This window comes from Henckelia pumila, chromosome 1 (genome assembly GCF_033568475.1).
Source record: "Henckelia pumila isolate YLH828 chromosome 1, ASM3356847v2, whole genome shotgun sequence".
NCBI classification, from domain to species: Eukaryota; Viridiplantae; Streptophyta; class Magnoliopsida; order Lamiales; family Gesneriaceae; genus Henckelia; species Henckelia pumila.
The window spans coordinates 106,854-129,083 of NC_133120.1; the positions used below are offsets into that span (position 1 = coordinate 106,854).

Here is a 22,230-nt window from a genome sequence, read left to right on the forward strand (position 1 = left end):
TAAACAGAGTTGGTTTCAGAATAACTTAAGACAACACAATACACTTAACTATACTACGACCCCAGATCAAGTTAAAATGTGACAGCAGATGGTTCCACAAAATCCTCAAACCAAGCGCAATCCAGCAATGCTTCCACTCGAACGTGTGTGCCTTTTCGAGGGCAATTTCATGCTCGAACCAGCTTCTAGTAATCGCTTGCCCCTGCATATTTTTTTAACAGTCAAGATTTGTAGTAGCCCGTAACCAAAATCAGTGATTAAGGAATTAATCATAATTACTTGGAAAGGGTTCGAAAGCTCAGAAGGCAGGATCGGAAGCTCAGAACAAGATCGGAAGCTCCGAACAGGATCGGAAGCTCCGAATGAGCGATCGGAAGCTCCGATCGAATTACGTCAGACATGACGTGTGGCAGGATCGGAAGTTCCGATCACCTCTATCCGAAGTCGACCAGTGAGATTTTGACACGTGGCAGATAAGTGAGATCGAAAGCTCCGATGTCGGGATCGGACGTTCCGATCGAGGAACGGAGGTTCCGATCGTCGTCTATAAATAGGGGGTGCCGAGCTCACATTTGAGTGCACCAATTCCTCTATTCTCTCTTAATTCCTTAGCCTTCTAACTCAGATCTAGGGAATTCTAGGCGTCCCGTGGGGAATCCGAAAGTGGCATAGCGATCCAGGCGTCGCAGCGGAGTTGTGGCCTAGTTTTGAGGCACTCGACATCAAAGGGCTAACGACGGACGAAGGTATAGCTTTTGCTTCCTATAAATATTTAGGATTATGCAATAGCTTAGTTAAGGCTTTTAGAGCACTATAATGATAGTAGTATCATTTGGCAGTGTAGAACAGACTATAGACGTGGACCTAGAGTTGGTAGAGCTTGCACTGATTTGAGGTACGAAAGTACTGTTCGAGATATCCTGACTGAGTATGCATGTATTATGTGACTGCATGGTTTATATGTCATTGATTTATGGTGCATTCATTTGCATACTGAGCTATCTCCTTCGAGATGTCTGTTAGTAGGGTTTTTTCCTATCCTGTTAGTGGTTGGACTTTCATCGATTTGGGTCCGGCATATCCACTGGTATAATGGTATGGGAGCCACCTCCTGAAGCGACGGCACAGCGTGCTACATATCAGGGCCCGGTCTGTCTCTGTTATCTGATCCTTGACCTCGAGTTTATAGGGAGTTTACTTTGCATGCATGTATACTCATACTCTCGTACTGAGCGTTTTATGCTCACGTCTCGTACTCTGTGTTTCTGGAAACCCTATTCCATGGGGCAGGTTTGCGATTGGACGAGGCGGGTGGATCCAAGAGGGGCTAGGCAGTTGTTGGCCAGCTGGAGCTTCGCTTAGGTTTTATTCTGTTGTTATTGGATTGATACAACTATTCGATTTGGTTGTATTATTTTTGGGTATTTACAGATTCCTTTACTTGAGATTGTATAATGTCTATGGCTGATATCCATTTAATTAAGTTAATTGCATGCCTAAGTTCTGTTTAGTAGGTGATCCAGGTAAGAGTCACTACATTTATGGTATCAGAGCATGCAAAGTATTCTTGGGATTTAGATTCTACATAAGATAACCGTTAGGTTAATTTTGTAGATGGCAGATCGTGACGACCAGAGTTCTCATGGCAGTATTGGTGGGCGTTGGGGTGATGCCGACCGGGAGCCTCGTCGGGAACGCCGCCATCGTCATCGAGATGAGGACCGTTTCAGTGTACGTCGATTCTTGCAGATGGGGCCTAAACCTTGATTGGAGGTGAGTCTCCGGAGGATGCGGAGAACTGGTTAGACCGCATGGAGACGACTTTTCAGACTTTCCAATGCACCGAGGAGCAGAAGATGGAGACCCTTGGTTATCTTCTGGATGGACGTGCGCGCAGGTGGTGGAGGTTTACTTATGCACCTTTTGTTGCGGCGAGATGAGTGGCCACCTGGGCCGAGTTCCGCACAGCTTTTCAGAAGTTGTATTTTCCTCCTGCACTCCGTTAGTCGAAGGCGGGCGAGCTACTGAGTCTGCGACAGGGAGCTATGTCTATTGATGAATATCAGCAGTAGTTCTTTGATCTGCTATACACTACAAGAAAAAAGGTGAAAGACAACGCTTTTTCCGCGTTGTTAATACCACCGAAAAAGCGTTGTCGTAGCCAGTGTTGTAAAAGACACGCTCAGAGACAACGCGGAAAAAGCGTTGTCATTTTGGGCAAAGACAACGCATAAAAAGCGTTGTCGTTTTTGAAAAAGACAACGCGTAAAAAACGTTGTCGTTTCTGGTAAAAACAACGCATAAAAAGCGTTGTTGTTTCATAAAAAGCGTTGTCGTTTTTTATAAAGACAACACATAAAAAAGCGTTGTCTTTTTTTAAATAAAAAACAAAAAAAAAATATATCACAAATTTTCAATATTATAAATCACTCAAAATTCAAAATTTTCTAAAATAGTATTAATATACAATCTTCCAATATTATATATCATTCAAATATAAAAAATAATCTAATTCTAAATTAATGGACAACTAGGAAAAAAAATATGTATTAATCTTGAAGAACTTTGATTCCTCACTTCAGCACATGTTAGCATCCCGAGCTTTCATAAAAGCCGCAACAATCTCTTTGCCTTTAATTTGTATCTCTATACTGTAAATTATTAAAAATAAAAACAAACATAAAACAAATATGAATAGATTAAAATGAAAAGTAAACTTAAACACATTTTATCAGTAAAAGAACATGAACTACGAATGACGAAATTATCACTAAGCGATTGGAATTATCAAATGAATTACGAATTACGAAATTATCTGCAAGTGATTGGAATTATCAAAAGATATCTTCCTTGTCAACGACCCAACCAATACGATCAGAAAAATCCAGAAATGCCAAAATCTTCATCACAAATTAACAGCAAAACAAAGAAGAGATCAAATCACTTGTACAAAAATAACAGCACAAAACCAATCATTCCTCCACATCATTTAGGTCAAATCCTTCAACTCCTCAAAAATCAACAATACTGACTGAGTACTTATTTTCAAAAGTTATGAAAAAGTGAAAAAAATGAAAAATGACAATCAACTAACATAGAAAAAATGATGGTACGTGATACTATTTTTCCTCCACCACAGAAGATCCGTGTCCATACGCCAAGCTAACTCAGTTCAACATATGCATGTGTTTCTTCTAGTAGAATCAGCAATCACTCCAAGAACAACCAAGAATTATAGCTCTTTTATCACATGCATTTTTCCTTTCCTATTTTTGTTTCTGTTTCTTTTTTCTTAACCCGTGTCCCCATTACAATTAAATAATAATTGAGACCATGCACTTGTAAATACATAAGGTAGGTGAAAATCCACTGATATTTCAAGAATCATCACCACCTATGGACTATGGTCCCAACTCAAGCTGAGAGTAATCCTGCTCGTTTACCCTACCACGTAGGTCGGAATATCAGCACCATTTTTGTCAGTTAAAACTGAGTTTCAAACAAGCAAATTTAAAGATTCAATCCTGAATACTTGAAACTACTGTAAAGAAGCATAAATCTAGATGGCCATGAGTTCGATCCCACCTCAATTACAATGTCAATCTCGAATTCTGCCCAAGGAAGTTGGAGAGGATTCCTGCTAGAGACGACCTTGATTGGCTTCCCGTCGACACTGATGGTCTCTTTATCAACTACTTTAACATCATCTTTGAACGTACCCAACATCGAGTCACACTTGAGCAAGTGAGAGTCCTGAAACACAATTCAAACAATCATATGCATAAGAGAACAAAATAACACTTCCAGAATCTAATCAAGAATTTGTGCTCTTTATGCTTACATTTTTGACAATCTGTCCTTGGCACATTTGCCCCAAACTCAAACAACCCATTTTAGCGCAAGCACTAATAAGTGGTGGAAAAGTAAAACTATTAGGATAAAATCTGCCATCTTTCAGCATTTCAATATAAAAGGCAATAGTTTCCTCGTAATAACTGCTGAAAGAATAGTGCTTTATGATTCTATTGACACTGAACGTATCAAGACAATCAATACACCTAAAAATCAAGAATGTATAATGGAAATCATCACATAAATCCGCGGAGAGCTTCAGAAGGCATCCGGAGAAAGATGGACGTTGGAAAAGATCTGAAGTTTGAATCTGAAAAAGATGGACCAAGCTTTTACCAGAGTTCAGAGAGTAAAGAACTTTGTCTTTCATACGATTGGACAAAACATAATCTTGCTTGATACGATGAGAAGCATTCAGGTCTAAAGAAGAAGAAGAAGACAAGGAATTAGAGTGAAACAGGAATCGTTTGGAGGCTTGGGAGAAAGGAAGGTTTTTGAGTCGAAAAATTAGGCCATTCATCGGATTTTCGAAGCTTCTGCCTTAGTGTCACAATTTCCGCCATTAGCACACTCCATTGCCTATGAAACGAGATTGAAAAATAGCCACTCGCCAATTCTGCACATATACAAGTGAATTCTCACAAATATAATCGCCGGAGAAAGTGCAGCAATCGACCCCGTATTTAGAAAGCAAAATGTATATAACAATCGGTGAATCTGTTCACAAGCTGCAGTGATGGAATAAAAATTCAGAATACCAATAAAAATCTAATTTCTGGTCATAAAAAATACTAATTTACTTTAAATCCCTTACAAAACAACCCGTTCTTCAAATTCGCTACTCAATTCCTTCAGCATTGACTTTCCTGAATCTAGCAAATCTGAAGCCTTCACAAAATCACGAGGGGAAACTTTTTTCTGAAAAGCTCTTTAAGAAATTGATACTTCAAAGCTTGAAAAACATAAAAATAAAAATAAAAATAAAAATAAAAATAAAAATGAAGCAAAGAATACTCTTGAAAAACTCATGCATACTCTCTAGTGTAATATGGAATTTTACCATTTGAGTAAAGTTATTGATCTTGTCGAGAATCTGAGCAATCTCCATCTCGATTTGCTCAGAATTCAAAGTTCTTGACTCGTTTTCATCTCCTGGAACCTGGTCAAGAGGTACTCCTCCTTCCACTATGAAACAAGACTTGGATAATGTATGATTCAATTTTAAGTACTTTCTAAGAAATGGCTACAGCCTACATGAAAATAAAACAAACTATTGTTAAATAGGATAAAAATGCATGTAGAGTTCAATACAAAAATGTACTTTATATTGTTTTTATATGGTTAACAAACTTTGTATAGCCGTGACAGCCCGTGGGGGTAATAGGTAAATTCTCAAACAAGAGAACACAGTTTCTTCAAAATTTGAAATGCACTGATAAAAATTAATAGTCAAAGGAATTATAAAACATGACAGCTACTTTTTAGCCACAAATGAAGTTAAAACTGTAAAATAGAACCCAGAAAAGAAGTCACAGTATCCCACATTTACTACCACACTCACAAACATGGTAAGAAAAGAAAATGACTATCCCTATTATGCATATCAAAAGAAAAGAGAAAATAAGAGAAGAGATTGACATATATGCTCAAATGCTACTGTTCTCGCATCATTTTTATCTTCTAAGTAATTACCACAAAATAAAACATAACATTCACAATAACGCGAACAGTGGAGGATTTAAGTAGCCATTGAATGGTTTTCACCTGCAAGAGAAACCCCCGTCTCTCGGCTGCATCGCATCTTCACCTTCCAGAAAAAAAGATGTAGAAAATTTTGTGCTGGAAAGTGACAAAGGGCTGATACCAAGTTACCTTACCCCATACAATATTATAGAAGCATTGAAGGTAATTGGCTAAAAGAAAAACAAGGTGCCTATATGGACGAACAGATTAATTCATTGTACTTGCCTCTTTGTACTCAATTGTCTGAGCCAAAGAAAGGATAACCTTACCCCCAAAGTTCCCAACTCGGGGCCCCAACAAAGTACTGGGACCCATTTTGATGGCAGCAGCTGGGTAAGCATCGATATTGTTGTCAGCCCACTCTAATCTATGATCGCGCAGAAACCTTAGTTGCATTGCAGGGGCACATTCTGCACCCAGAAAATACAGGACACAATGACAGAATACTACAAAGAATGTGTCATAATCGCATTTTCACAAGGTTTGAGGTTTACTCTTTTCGGGTCGTACTTCAACTTGAAAAAACAAAACGATGACTAAAAAAACAAAGAAACGCAAACTGACCTGCAGGAGCATGGATGCTTTGGCACACAACACAGCATTGCAAATGGAAGTATATCCCTTGTTGAATGAGATATTTAAACCCCATCAACTTGTCTGAATTGGAGTTTACGACATGCCATCATTTCCAATCAACGAGCACTCTTCATCACTAAATCCATTAAGAGCCTCATTGAAACCCCTGCGAACAGCCAAAAAAGCTTTTAAAAATCGACAAAATAATACATGAGGTAAACAGAAGGAAACAACCCCATGAATTAAAGCATTAGCATCTGCCCAGTTGTTATTCAAGAATCATTAGGAGTTAAAGAAAGAAGCATAGCATTGTTATGGCCATTGTCGTCTTATGAGCAAGCACTGTTGATGATTCCTAGATTGACCGCAACACTTCTGGAACTTGGAAAACAAATCGTTGATACCAACAGAATCGAATTACAAACAAATGTATCGTTAGTAGGTCAACTCCTCTACATTAAACCATATTGATGGCAACTGTCAGGAAAGGCTAATCCTTTTCCAGAAAAAAAATCATAACAGAACGGAAATGTTTCTGCCCATTATTCAACACACAAACACAATATGGAATTATTTTTTAACACATTAGGTGTGCTCTAAATAACAATATAATCACTTCATGAGTTGTCCAGCATTAGGACCCACTAGTCGCCTTGGCTCTCCCCAACACCACATGTGTTAGTGCCACCACTATCTTAATCCTATAGTTTAAAACTCAAAGTAACACACAAAGAAAATACCGACAAATCAAAGCTAAAAATTCTAATTCAAAACCAACGAGAATAAAAATTTTCCAAAAAGAAATAGAACACTTGCACGAAACCGCAGTGCAGACAAGCATGAAATCGAAACGGAATTAAGTGTAAATAAATTTTGAGCGAGAAACAAAACACCATAAATAAAGGCTGGAGAAGTGGAGAGACGATGATAGAGCAAATTCTCAAAAAATTACAGATCTATTAATTATATGGCATTACCTCAAGATCTCCATCACCCTCGTTCAATGTCAGACCATGGAGCAGCATGCGGCCGACCTTACTGCCACTGCCACTGCCACTGCCTCGTCGCTGGAGTCGCCAAGTACCCGAGAAAGGTAAATCCCAAAAGTCTGTGAATAAGCTCGTCGCCGGAGTCGCCAAATACCCGAGCAGCAAAAATCGACGATGATGGAAAAACAGAAAGTTGGAATCGAAAGAGAGCAAAAGGGAAAGGAAGAAATCGCGACTAAGGGTTTGGGGATTTTGGGCTTTTTTCAGACGTGAAGGGGTTAAAATAATAATTATTTTAAGTTTTATTTTAAATTAATAAAAAAATGTTTATTTGTAACACTTTTTAAAAAGTGTTGTTGTACATTTAAAAAAAAAATGCTCATAAACAACGCTTAAGCGTTGTCTTTGACCTAAAAAAACGCTAGTAGACAACGCTTTTTAAAAAAAGCGTTGTCGTTTTATGAATATAAAATATATATGGACAACGCTTTTCACTAAAAGCGTTGTAATATAAAAGAAGACAACGCTTTTTACAAAAAATGTTGTCTTTTAGGTGTTGTGATTGACCATTTTTGTTGTAGTGTTATCCTATTGCCCCGAGATTGCTGACAGCTCTGGGATGAAGTATAATCTGTTCCTTCAGGGCCTTAACCCTGAGATCCATGACCGTGTGGCGGTTGGTGACGACATGTCCTATGAGGGTTTGGTGAGCCGTTGTCACCAGGCGGAGGACAGCATTCGGCGGAACAGGTCTTTCTCTCAATCGAGACCTGCTAGTTCTTTGGGTCTCCGTGCCCAATCTTTCAAGAAGTCTGGATCTACTTCTTCTTCCTTTGGCTCTGCTGGTATTGTCCGTTTCGGAAAGAAGGACAAGTGTGATCACTGTGGGAAGAATCATCCATCCGACAAGTGTCGTAGAGCTTCTGGAGCTTGCTTCCGTTGTGGAGAGACTGGTCATATCCGGAGGGATTGTCCACTATCTGGGGGAGGTGGTTCTGGTTTTGGTTCAGGATCTGGTTCTCAGACCACCGTTCAGCAGAGGTCGCAGGGACAGCCTGCTGGGAGTTCTCATTTGAGGCCACGAGCTTCTGGCCAAGTGTTTGCCCTTAGACATGATCAGGCAGTGGAGGAGAATGAGAAAGTCATCGCAGGTACATTTCTGCTTTATGGTATACCTGCTCTTGTACTTATTGACACTGGTGCATCTCATTCCTTCATTTATGCACATTTTGTTAAGAGGCATAAGTTACCATGCATTGCACTAGACGTAGTGATGTATGTTTCTACTCCGACGGGTCAATCTGCTTTGGCTAAGCGTCTAGTGATGGGTTGCCCTTTAGAGTTCGAGGGGAACATTCTGTTAGCGAATCTCATGGTTCTTGCGATGGACGACTTTGATTGCATTCTGGGAATAGATATGTTGACTACCTATCGAGCTTCAGTGGACTGCTACCAGAAATTAGTACGCTTTCATCCGGAGGGGAGTGATAGCTGGTTTTTCTATGGTGAGGGAGCGCGACCCCCGATGCCTTTTGTATCAGCTTTGAGAGCCTGTCGAGCTCTAGAGTCTGGCGGGGAAGGCTATCTTATCTATGCAGTTGATTTGTCCGCTGAGAGTATTGGGATAGAGAGTATTCCGGTCGTGGATGAATTCCCTGATGTATTTCCTGATGAGATTCCGGGTTTTCCTCCTGTTAGGGAAGTCGAGTTTGGCATAGAGTTGATGCCGGGTACTTCGCCTATTTCTCGAGCACCGTATCGTCTGGCTCCGTCAGAGATGCGTGAGTTGAAGAATCAGCTACAGGATCTTTTGGACAAGGGGTACATTCGTCCTAGTGTATCTCCTTGGGGAGCTCCTGTTCTTTTTGTAAAGAAGAAGGATGGGTCTATGCGGCTATGCATTGACTATCGGCAGCTGAATCGAGTCACTGTTAAGAACAAGTATCCTTTGCCTCGTATTGATGACTTGTTTGATCAGCTGCAGGGAACTTCAGTTTACTCCAAGATTGACTTGAGATCTGGGTATCATCAGTTGAGAGTCCGAGATCAGGACGTAGCCAAGACTGCATTTCGTACTCGCTATGGGCATTACGAGTTTCTAGTGATGCCATTTGGTTTGACTAATACGCCGGCTATATTCATGGACCTGATGAACCGTGTCTTCAGGGAGTATTTGGACAAGTTTGTCGTGGTCTTCATTGACGACATCTTGGTGTATTCGCGTAATACGGAAGAGCATGTTTCTCACTTGCGGTTGGTACTGCAGACTCTTCGGGATGAGCAGTTATACGCCAAGCTGAGCAAGTGTGAGTTCTGGATGGATCGAGTGGTCTTTCTTGGCCATATCATATCTAGGGAGGGGATTTCTGTTGATCCAAGCAAGATTGAGGCGGTGCTAAATTGGTCGCGTCCGACGACAGTTGCTGAGATCCGTAGCTTTCTGGGTCTAGCAGGATATTATCGTCGCTTCATTCTGAACTTCTCTCAGCTAGCTCGACCTTTGATGCAGCTTACCCGCAAGGGTGTGGATTTCGAGTGGTCCTCCGAGTGTGAGGAGAACTTCTGTGAGCTTCGACGACGGTTGACTTCTGCGTCAGTGTTGGCATTACCGTCAGGATCTGTAGGGTATGTGGAATACACTGATGCTTCTCTTCAGGGGTTAGGTTGTGTCCTGACTCAGAATGGGCATGTGATCACATACGCTTCTAGACAGCTGAAACTTCACGAGGACAACTATCCAGTCCATGATTTGGAGTTAGTAACCATTGTGTTCGCTTTGAAGATCTGGCGTCATTATCTGTATGACGAAAAATTTGAGATCTTCACCGACCATAAGAGTCTCAAGTATTTGTTCACTCAGGCGGAGTTGAACATGAGGCAGAGACGTTGGATGGACTTGCTTAAGGACTATGATTGCAAGATTAAGTACCATCCGAGAGCTGCTAATCTCACCGCTGATGCATTGAGTCGCTAGGTGCGACTATCCGCACTTCAGACTTGTTCGATGTCTAGTGCGATCAGTGACTGTTGTACTTCAGGATATACTTACAAGCATAAGAAAGGTATGCAGAGTATCCAGATGTTTGCGATATTATCTGAGCCAGCGTTGTATTCGCGGATTCGAGATGTTAAGATGTCTGATTCGAAGACCCAGCGTTTAGCTCGTCTAGCTAACGAGGGTAGCTCGTTTGGATTTCATTATCAGTCAGATGGCTTTCTGTGTTTGTCTGGTAGGCTTGTGATTCCGCAGGATGTAGAGTTGCGAGAGGAGATTTTGTCTCAGGCGCATCGCACTAAGTTGAGTATTCATCCTGGGAGCAACAAGATGTACAAGGATCTACGTACTCGTTTCTGGTGGAAGGGAATGAAACGCAGTGTTTATCAGTTTGTTTCGAGATGTTTGGTGTGCCAACAGGTCAAGGCAGAGCACCGACGACCTGGAGGATTGATTCACAGTCTGCCTATTCCTGAATGAAAATGGGAGTTTATCACAATGGACTTTATGACCCATTTGCCGGTATCCCCAAGGAACTGTGATGCTGTCTGGGTTGTGGTGGACCGACTCACCAAGTCAGCGCATTTCATTGCCTATAGCCGGGAGTACAATGTGGATCGTATGGCTCGGTTGTACATTCAGGAGATCGTTCGACTTCATGGAGTGCCTGTGAGCATTGTCAGCGATCGGGACCCCAGGTTTACTTCTAGATTCTGGGGGAGTGTTCAGCGTGCGATGGGTACTACTCTCAGTTTGAGTACTGCCTATCATCCGGAGACTGATGGTCAGTCAGAGCGCACTATCCGTACTTTGGAGGATATGCTTAGAGCGTGCGTCATGGATTTTGGTTCAGCCTGGCAGGATCATTTTCCATTGATCGAGTTCGCGTACAAAAACAACTATCATACTAGAATTGGGATGACACCTTTTGAGGCGTTGTACGGACGACGTTGTCGTACTCCACTTTTTTGGGAAGAAGTGGGGGAGAGACAGGCTGAGGGGCCAGAGTTAATCCAGCAAGCTACAGACATTGATGATCAGATCAAGAAACGGATTAAAATTGCACAGGATCGTCAGGCCAGCTATGCTAACACCAAGCGTAGGCCTTTGCAGTTCGATGTCGGGAAGAAAGTGTTTTTGAGAGTGTCACCTTTCCGCAGGATTCTCAAATTTGGCCTTAAGGGCAAGTTGTCTCCCAGGTTTATCGGTCTGTTTGAGATCTTGGAAAGCATTGGCGATTTGGCTTATCGACTAGCTTTGCCACCACATCTTTCCAGTATTCACGACGTGTTCCACGTATCTCTGTTGCGACGGTATGTGGCGGATGAGTCTCATATTCTGCAGCGGTCTGAGGTTCAGGTGAGCAAGGATTTGACCTATGTTGAGAAACCTATTCGTATCCTGGATTATAAAGATAAGGTTTTGCGAAACAAAGTCATTCCTATGGTTTTAGTTCAGTGGCAGCGCCGAGGCACTGAAGAAGCTACTTGGGAGCTTTAGGACAGGATGCGTGAAGACCATCCTGAGTTGTTTTGATTTCATTCTTAAGTTGTATTCAGTTGCAAACTCTGTAAACGTTTGATTTGAATAAAGAATGTTTCTGATTTTTGTATTACATTCAGTACTTAAGATCTGATTTCGAGGACGAAATATCTTAAGTGGGGGAGAATGTAGTAGCCCATAACCAAAATCAGTGATTAAAAAATTAATCATAATTACTTGGGAAGGGTTCGGAAGCTCCGAAGGCAGGATCGGAAGCTCAGAAGGTGAGTTCGGAAGCTCCGAAGGAGCGATCAGAAGCTCCGATCGAATTACGTCAGGCATGACGTGTGGCAGGATCGGAAGCTCCGATCAGGATCGGAAGTTCAGATCACGTCTATCCGAAGTCGACCAGTGAGATTTTGACGTGTGGCAGGATCGGAAGCTCCGATCAGGATCGGAAGTTCCGATCACCTTTATCCGAAGTCGACCAGTGAGATTTTGACACGTGGCAGATAAGTGAGATCGGAAGCTCCGATGTCGGGATCGGACGTTCCGATCGTGATCGGACGTTTCGATCGAGGAACGGAGGTTTCGATCGTCGTCTATAAATAGGGGGTGCCGAGCTCACATTTGAGTGCACCAATTCCTCTCTTCTCTCTCAATTCCTTAGCCTTCTAACTCATATCTAGGGAATTCTAGGCGTCCCGTGGGGAATCCGGAAGTGGCATAGCGATCCAGACGTCGTAGCGGAGCTGTGGCCTAGTTTTGAGGCACTCGACATCAAAGGGCTAACGACGGACGAAGGTATAGCTTTTGCTTCCTATAAATATTTAGGAGTATGCAATAGCTTAGTTAAGGCTTTTAGAGCACTATAATGATAGTAGTATCATTTGGCAGTGTAGAGCAGACTATAGGTGTGGACCTAGAATTGGTAGAGCTTGCACTGATTTGAGGTACGAAAGTACTGTTCGAGATATCCTGACTGAGTATGCATGTATTATGTGACTGCATGGTTTATATGTCATTGATTTATGCTGCATTCATTTGCATACTGAGTTATCTCCTTCGAGATGTCTGTTAGTAGGGTTTTTCCCTATCCTGTTAGTGGTTGGACTTCCATCGATTTGGGTCCGGCATATACACTGGTATTATGGTATAGGAGCCACCTCCTGAAGCGACGGCACAACATGCTACATACCAGGGCCCGGTCTGTATCTGTTATCTGATCCTTGACCTCGAGTTTATAGGGAGTTCACTTTGCATGCATGTATACTCATACTCTCGTACTGAGTGTTTTATGCTCACGTCTCGTACTCTGTGTTTCTAGACACCCTATTCCATGGGGCAGGTTTGCGATTGGACGAGGCGGGTGGATCCAAGAGGGGCTAGGCAGTTGTTGGCCAGCTGGAGCTTCTCTTATGTTTTATTCTGTTGTTATTGGATTGATACAACTATTCAATTTGGTTGTATTATTTTTGGGTATTTACAGATTCCTTTACTTAGGATTGTATAATGTCTATGGTTTCCGCAGTTTTATTCTGATATCCGTTTAATTAAGTTAATTGCATGCCTAAGTTCTGTTTAGTAGATGATCCAGGTAAGGGTCACTACAAGATTAATTTATGAATAATTTTTGAATAATTTCTGTTAAAAAGTTATGCTAATAACAAATAATTGAAACATCATATTTTTAAACAATTACAGCTACTATATCGGTTCCTTGCAACTGCGTCTATTGTGTCTTCTTCGTCCTTCTGCGACCGGGCTGACTACGCACAGAAAGAGCTTGGATTATATCGGATTCAGCAACACATGACTCACTGATGTCAAAGGTTGGGATAGGATTAATATTTCCTTTGTACGCAGCGCAATACGCTTCGATCTTGAAATACTTGTCACAAAAATCATACACAGACATAGATTTCGCCTCAATGGCAGAAATGGCGTGCTTGCACGAAATCTTATTGATATGCCAAACTCTACATGAATAAGTCATATCCAATAAATCCACGGAAAATGACTTTTCACCATCAACAACCTCAATCACACGAACGCTGAACTCTTAATGTTCGGGATTCCATATATGCGCTTACAACAAACTTTTCTTTTCTTGGACTTAATTCCTTGGTCATGCGTAGAGTTTATTCACATTGTCGGTGCATCATTTTCATTATTTGCACGCGTATGTGATCAACCATAGCAACAATAGGCAGATGACGAGCTGGCCTAACCCAACTATTCCAACACTCGGCTATATTGTTATTTATAACACCTCATCTATTGCCAACAAACAATGCATTGGCCCAACTTTGTGGATCAGAATTTACAATAAACCCTCTGGCAAGTGGCATTGACTCTAATATATTGTTTATATGTTGCTCGTACTCTTGAAAAGACGGAGCATACACAGCTTTCTTGAATACCGAAGACCAATGTTTTTTGTTATGTCTGGGATAACTTCTCAACACCTATAAAGATTAATAAAAATTTAGATCGAGCTTAAAATGATCAGATAATATGAAAAAATTAAAGTAAAATTGCTCAGGGATTCGTAATTTGGAATTTACCTGCTTAACGAAATTATCCACTAAATGTCTCAAAAAATAAGCATGGTGACTCCCAACAAATACTTGATTCACTGCCTTGATGATACTGGGATGTCTGTCCGAGAAAAATGTGAACTCGTCGAATGGAATGCATTGATAGTAAAGGAGCACACGACTCAAATGATAACAAAACCAATCTCAGTTCTCATCATTCTCCGCATCTACTATGGCATAAGCAATTATGAAAAGATCATCGTTCGCATCTTTCGACACAACAACTAAGATGCATCCTTTATACTTATTCTTTATATGAGTACCATCCAAAAATATCAATGGCCTACAACCACTAACAAAATCGACGACACATGCATGAAAACAAATGAACAACCGTCTGAATTTTTTAGTCAAAGGTTCAATCTCACACTCTACAACACTACCAGGATTAGTCTTTTTAACAGCATCACAATACCATCTTAATCTATCATAACATCCTTCATCTGTGTCATGAATATCATGCATTGCCAACTCTTTACCCTTCCACACTTTGCGGTATTCTAACTCTACCCCAAAATCTCTTTGCAAGTCCATCTGCATTGTACACGGACGATAAGAGGGCTCTCATCTCAATTTTTCTTTCACAACATTCGCTATCCAATAGGCATCGGCTCTAGGATGCCCTCTGCTACGTAGATTATTCTCACCACAATTATGTTGCAGTTTACATTTTTTGATGGCAAAAAGATTGCCTCTTTTATGTTTCGAAGCATAAATTCTCCAACCGCAGCTCTTTTCACTACAAATCACAATAACCTTCTCGCTGTCATTTTTTACATACATAAATGAACGTCTTGTGGCAACAGAAAAGTTTTTCAAATAATTCCTAAATTCACCAGCACCCTTGAATGTTTGTCCTACACCATGAATACAATTAATCCAGGCATCTATAGTATTGGCGCAAGGGGGCTGTTCAACCTCGTTGTCACTCTTCGACTGCGTGTCTTCCTCATCAACCCTTACCAGTTTAATATACAATTAATAAGATAAAAAGAACAATAACCACAAAAACAAATTTTAAATTTTAAAAAATTAATCTTGGTTTCAAATAGCTAATTGATAATTTATACAAAACAATCTACAATATTTAACCTTTAATTTTTTTTATTAAACATGTTACTAAACATATCAAAATAGGAGAATGAAAATACGTCTAATAATAAGTAAATGTATTTTACCTCCCATCATTCAAGTTGTTGAAGTGTTCATTTCTTTTCTCTGCCCTCAATTCAATTGTCATAAGCTTTACATACATATGAAGATGAATCATATTAAGGACATCATCATCATCATTCAAAGACACAAGCATCTTATGCAGTGGAGCTACATATTGAAGCATAGTGGATTCCGGAGATATTTCTGCACATTTTTTGCTCAGACTAGCAAAAACATCCATCAAACTACAATCACTGAAGATTGAGATGACAAACAGCTGCTTCTTGAATTTACAGCAACTAAAAAATGAAAGATTGCAAGGACCATTTACAGATTTCATTCTTAAACTACAAAAGGGGAATGCTCTTCAAAACAATAAATCGAAGCAATAATATATTTTTTCATCATATATTACACACAAACAGTACAAAATAACAAATTCAGAATACTATATTTTAATTCAAATAATTTAAATCACATTATAAATGTAATAGTACAGAACTAAAACCCCAAAATTAAGAATTAAAACATTATAATCGAGATTAATACAAAATATAAGCTAATATATCACAAATTCTCATGAAATGAACTGCATTCCCAGCAACAGACGTAAAAATTGATATTGGTAAGCTAATCTGTAAAACTCCATTCTCAAACTATAAAAGGGGAATGTTCTTCGATACAGTAAATCAAAGCAATAATATATTCTTTCATCATATATTACACATAAACAGTACAAAATAACAAATTCAATTCAGAATACTAGATTTTAATTCTAATAATTTAAATCACAGTATAAATGTAAGATTATAGAACTAAAACCCCAAAATTAAGAATTAAAACATTATAATCGAGAACAATACGAAATATAATCTAATCTATCACAAATGCTCATGAAATGAACTGCATTCCCAGCAACAGACGTGGAACCTGATATTAGTAAGCTAATCTGTAAAACTAACGCGATGCCCGAAAATTCAACATCACCTCTATAATCATAAAAAAGCTCAAACAATTCCATCAATTCAACATTTTAAATTTGTAAGACATACATCAAGCTGTGACAATAATTTATTCGCTCAAAATTTAAAAGATTTCTAATCTAAAAACTAACCTGCAAATATGTGAAAATTTTCGTTTGAGCACAAAGATGGGAAATTCCCTCAACCCACGTCAATTTAGATCTTCAACATTAACCGAGTAAACACATATCTGCGACATTTTTGTTGATGGATTAAACGTTTAAGATTGAGAGAGAAAGGTTCGGGAGAAGAGAATCAAGAAGAAGAACAGAGGGAAAATAACGATTACAGCGAAACCATCATGTTTTTTTTTTCCGTAAATCATTTTATTTAGGGACATTTTGGTAAATTGGCCACAATAGGGAGTTCAAACAAAGAGCAGGCTTTTGTCAGGGATTGGGAACAAATAATGTCTGAAACGGGGACTGAAGAGAAATTCAAGTTTGCTATTAGGGATTTATCACAAATTCCCCCTTATAATATCCCAAGTTCGGGATAAATAGCCGATATCATATCTTCTTGTTCGGTTTCTATGTCAAGTATGTTTTTTTGTCACTCTCTAGTCTCTACTGCTCGTGGATCAAATAATATCAATATATATTAACCATAAGGATTCGTTTACTTGTCTTGATAAGGAAGAGATAGCATAATTAATAAGGGTTAATCCTATGTTTAGTTGCAAAAATAAAAATCTTCTTAAATCCTTAAACCTTTTAATAATGGGATTCACACATGATTTTTAGTCTCAAATTTTATAAGAGATTATAAATATATAGACTATGATAAAAGAAAGAAATCTATTATACCCTTCCATTTTCTCATCCAGTCTTCCTTCTCAATTTGTCCGCTTATTTTCTTTCGGTTTGCTCGATTCTTCCCCTTAAATTTGCCGCGTCGTTTGCCCAAATTTCACTGCAATATATTTCACCTCTGAGGTAAGGTCGTGCCTAATTTTTTTCTGAGCAAGTTTTTATCATTCCAACTTTGTAAGGTTTTGAAATAAGGGTTAATTGTCAATCACTCCCTAAAACACTTTATAAATTATTTATAAATCCCTACATAAATAAAACTTACTTTCAACTCCCTGAAGAGAGAAACTTTTGTTTCTAAATACCAATTTTACCCTTATCTCTTAAAAATAAAAAAAATAAAAAAAATGAGAGAATGGATAATAAAAACAAAACTAATCCAAATAGTATATATATAAAAATTCAAATTAAAATCAAAGAACATAAAACATATCATATACATGTTTATGTTGATACAGGAACAAGTATGTGTTTAGGAAGCAAGCATATACTTCCAAATCATTATTGGAAGAAATATGATAAAGGATTAAAAGTTCGAATAGGAGATGGATCAATAATCATGCTTAATACAGTAGCAGAAAAATTAAAAAATAGAAATAGAAGAAACAAAATTTGTAATACCCATTATATATCAAATAGAATCAGGAATGGACATTATAATAGGAAATAACTTTTTAAGAGAATATCTTCCCTTTACACAATTTGAAGATCACATAACTTTAAACAAAGGATCATCAATGATTTACATTCCCAAAATACGAACAACATTTCGCGTAGGAAATGAAGGATTTACAAAGAATTTTCATAAACGAAATACAAATCCAATAGAACTAAAAATAAAAAATATTTTAACGATTAATCCTGAAAAAGAAATCATGAGGAAATTTCATGATATATGTTCTGAAAATCCTCAGGACAAAATTAAGAAAAGAAAACAATTCATTGCTTCAATAAAACTCAAAGACCTTAATATCACAATCCGTGAAGCACCAAGAAGATGTAACATGGATGATGCAAAAATATTTGAAAAAGAAGTTCAAGAATTATTAAAACTTAAGATAATCATCCCTAGTAAAAGTCCACACTCTTCACCAGCCTTTTATGTCAGTAAGAAAGATACTGATAAGAAAAGAATGGTAATTGATTATCGAAAGATGAATAAAGCAACAATTATGGATGGATATTATATCCCAAATAAGAATGATTTACTATCTTATATAGGAGAAATAAAATATTTTTTCAGTTTAGATTGTAAATCAGGATTCTGGCAAATTCAACTAGAACCACAAACACAATTACTTACAGCATTCAGTTGTTCAAAAGGACAGTATCAATGGACTGTATTACCTTTCGGACTTAAACAAGCACCAGGTATCTTTCAAAGATATATGGATGAATATTTTAAATCATATATAGATTTTTGTTGCGTTTATATAGATGACATATTAATTTATTCAAAAACACTAGATCAACATTATAAAGATCTCATGACAGTTTTAGATATTTGTCATAAAGATGGAATTATACTTTCTGAAAAGAAAGCACAATTATTCAAAACAAAAATAAATTATTTAGGATTACAAATAGAAGATGGAAAACATTGTTTACAACCGCATATACTTAAGAAAATTCATGATTTTCCTAGTGAAATCAAGGATAAAGATCAATTAAGAAGATTTTTAGGATTATTAACTTATTCTGGAAATTACATTAAGAAACTTGCAGAAATCAGAAAACCTCTTCAGGTAAAACTTAAACAAGACTATAAGTGGAAATGGTCGAAAGAAGATACTAATTACATAGACACTATTAAAAAAAAATAATTAGTAATCTTCCTCAATTATATTTTCCTTCAAATAAAGATATAATAATAATTAAAACAGACGCTTCAGATGAATACTGGGGAGCATGTTTAAAAGCTTATACTGGAGAAAGAAATTTAGAAGAACTTACTAAAACAACTACTAGAAATAATGAAGAATTATGCAACTATACATCAGGAACTTTTCAAGGTGCACAATTAAATTATCATTCGAATGAAAAATAATTATTAGCTTTAATATTCACAATTAGAACTTTTGAAATTTATCTTATTTCTAAACCGTTTTTAGTAAGAATAGATAATATGAATTTAACATATTTCAAAACAAGGAAAATATCAAGAAATGCAGGGAGAAATGCGGCAAGGCTAATTAGATGACAATTGGAATTGAACCATTATCAGTTCGAGATCCAACATGTCAAAGGAACGGATAATTCATTACCCGACGCATTAACCAGAAAACTTCATCCAAACTATACTATCCGTAGTAACGGAATAATAAAGGAGATCCTAAGTGATCCAGAAAATGACTGTGAGTCATCCGAACATGCCTCAGAAAGCATGGGGAATATAAATTGATGAAATGAGATTTATATTCAGAAACATGAATTATTTTATGACTTTCAGTCATCCGAACATGCCTCAGAAAGCATGGGGAATATAAATTGATGAAATGAGATTTATATTCAGAAACATAAATTACTCTTTGAGTAAAATAATCAATTTAAGATTGATTCAATTCTTGCAAAAGAATTTATAAATTCAATGATACGCATAATAAAACTATCCGAATTACTCACGAAAAGAGTTATTTTACTAACCATTATATATATAAATATGTTTTCTTGTGCAGAGTATAATCAAGATGGAGCAACTAAGTCAATTAAAAGAACAATTGATTGAATTGCAGGAAGAAATTCAAATTCTTCAAACTAAAAGAAAGGAATTTGAGTAGAAAAATTCAAAGAACAGAAGAAAAGATGATAACTTCATCATAATCATCCTCACCAAGAACACCAATCAAAATGGCAACTCCATTTGACAAAATAATGGAGATAAAAGAGAAACAGTCAGTGGTCACAGCCAACACTGGCAAAGAAAAAGAAAAGAAAAAAGAACCGGTGGATACAGCCAGCACCGAGAAAAATAAAAAAGAAGAAAGGACGTTTAAAAGTGCGCTTGAAAAGAAAGAAAGAAAGATGGTCAATCTGCGACCACAAAAACCAATTTTTGAGAAAACAAATTTTTCAGAAAAACTCAAGACTGAATTCTTTGAAACACTAAACTATTTGAGAATAGCCAAACCATCTGCAGAATCTTGGCTACAAACTTGTGACACACAGAGCATATCAAGAGCAAGAACACTGCAAGGTGCTCCAGCGCATGAAGTCGCAAGATTCTTTTCAAATGGATTATTAAGTGGATTGGAAGTCAGTCCCAACAATCAAGAAATAGAACTATTTCCATATCAGTTGAGAAATAGTATCATCCAGTTCAAGAAAGCAGTCTTTAAGGACGATCCAGTATTAACATTGAGTATTCACTCAACCCTTCCAGATTGGGATGATAACAAATTCTATCAACCAATGGTATATATTCAATGTCGAAAACAAAAAGACAAGTTCTTATTCGAAGGATCAAATGAAGAGAAACCAGTAATGGATATCTCAACACTTCCTGAGATAAGAATAAAGACATTGATTGATATGATCTCAAAGACAGGAAAGATTGATGGAAACTCAAAGGTTAAAATAAATTTTGCAACCAGTAAAATTTTATTAACCACTGGACACAAGGAGACAATCCAAAAGAAAGAACAAGCCATGTTATCTCAATTCGAAGCTCCAATATATAAAGCAAGAGTTGACATGACCCGAGAAACCCAACAAATGTTATGTCAAAAACTAAGAACAATGATATCCACTCACAAATGTGGACATTGCCAACCCATTCAGACAGAAGAAGCAGATGTCAAAGAGGACAAACCAGCTGTCAAAGAAGACAAACCAATAAAGAAATGGTCCGAATGCACCAGTGATTCAGAGAGTGACACAATGTAAAAATAAATGAAATCGTGGACCACACCACATGTTAAAGGCATCCACTCAGATGTAAAATAAGCTGTTTCCATTATGTAGTGTCGGGTGGTCCCCCTCTTTTCTTTTATTTTTAATTATGTATGTGTTTCTCCACGCCTATAAAAGGAGATGTTTTGTGCTGTAAAGAGGTAAGTGAAGTTTGAGTATCTCTCTCTTTTTAAAGTTTCTTGCAATCTGGTTCATACAAGACGTATGAAAACTATCAGAAAATAAGAACATAAAATCAGAAACAAAATAAGCCTTATGGCTAATAACTAAACAAGCAGGGCGTAAGGAGGATAAGGTTGGAAACCAATCATTGAATATTCATGGTTAAGAGTAAACCTGGAGATCCATAGAGCAAGTACCAGTTGATCAAGTGATCGTTAAGGGAAAGCAAGGATTTGGCCTCTGCTCAAAACCAAGATTCATTCAAACAAGGTAACCTTCCTAAACCTCCTGCAACCCTTAATTCAAAGAAATAGTCAAAATAAATTAATCATGTCATCATCCTTTATAAGAAATGGAAGATTAATAATAAAAAACTGGTTCGAAATAGAAGATGATCATGAATATGATACATTTCGTGAATATCGTTTAAATACTTCTGATTTAACCATATTTGAATCAATTTATCAACTAAAATTTGTATTAATAATCCATGAATGGAACCAAACTAATATGAAAATATTTATCTGTTATAAATGAATCAGATCTGAAAATCCATGAATCAGATCTGTAAATCCATGAATAAGAAAATTCATAAGAATTTGAAGAATTCCGCAACCTGGTATCAAAGCTTAAATAAAGCAAATTATTAATGCCTGGATTAAATTTAGATATTGAGATTAAAAATTTATCTGATAAAATAATCTTACTAAAAGATTTACGTCAAATAGATCAATTATGGAATAAAATAAAAGATCTCCAAACCTTTTATTTCAAAAATCATAAAAAAAAACATTTTTCAAGCAACTGGAAAATGATAATTCAAATTTCTGAAAACGATGAAATTGAAGACATAACAATATGTTATGAATAAGAACAAACTTTGTTATCAAAATCCGATCAACAAAAACAAAATAATAAAAGTAACAATTTTTACTA

The 22,230-nt window shown here is 37.5% G+C and overlaps 1 protein-coding gene across 10 annotated transcripts; it reads right to left on the reverse strand.

Moving 5' to 3' along the window:
* Positions 1-2,412: 2,412 nt before the first annotated feature.
* On the reverse strand, positions 2,413-7,410 carry LOC140881590 (pentatricopeptide repeat-containing protein At3g51320-like). 10 transcript variants are annotated; one of them, XM_073287026.1, is made up of 8 exons: positions 7,149-7,410; positions 6,160-6,337; positions 5,865-6,005; positions 5,617-5,691; positions 4,667-5,102; positions 3,842-4,580; positions 3,586-3,753; positions 2,413-2,651 (listed from the first exon to the last, which is right to left on the reverse strand). In XM_073287026.1, the coding sequence occupies exons 6-8, from the start codon at positions 4,370-4,372 to the stop codon at positions 2,634-2,636; spliced, it is 717 nt and encodes a 238-aa protein (XP_073143127.1). In that variant the 5' UTR covers positions 4,373-4,580; positions 4,667-5,102; positions 5,617-5,691; positions 5,865-6,005; positions 6,160-6,337; positions 7,149-7,410; the 3' UTR covers positions 2,413-2,633. The 10 variants fall into 10 exon arrangements, with proteins under 10 accessions (XP_073143127.1, XP_073143152.1, XP_073143176.1 ...); XM_073287051.1 differs by having other exon boundaries at positions 5,821-6,005; XM_073287075.1 differs by having other exon boundaries at positions 4,667-4,733; positions 4,913-5,102; positions 5,617-6,005.
* Between the last annotated feature and the right edge of the window lie 14,820 nt (positions 7,411-22,230).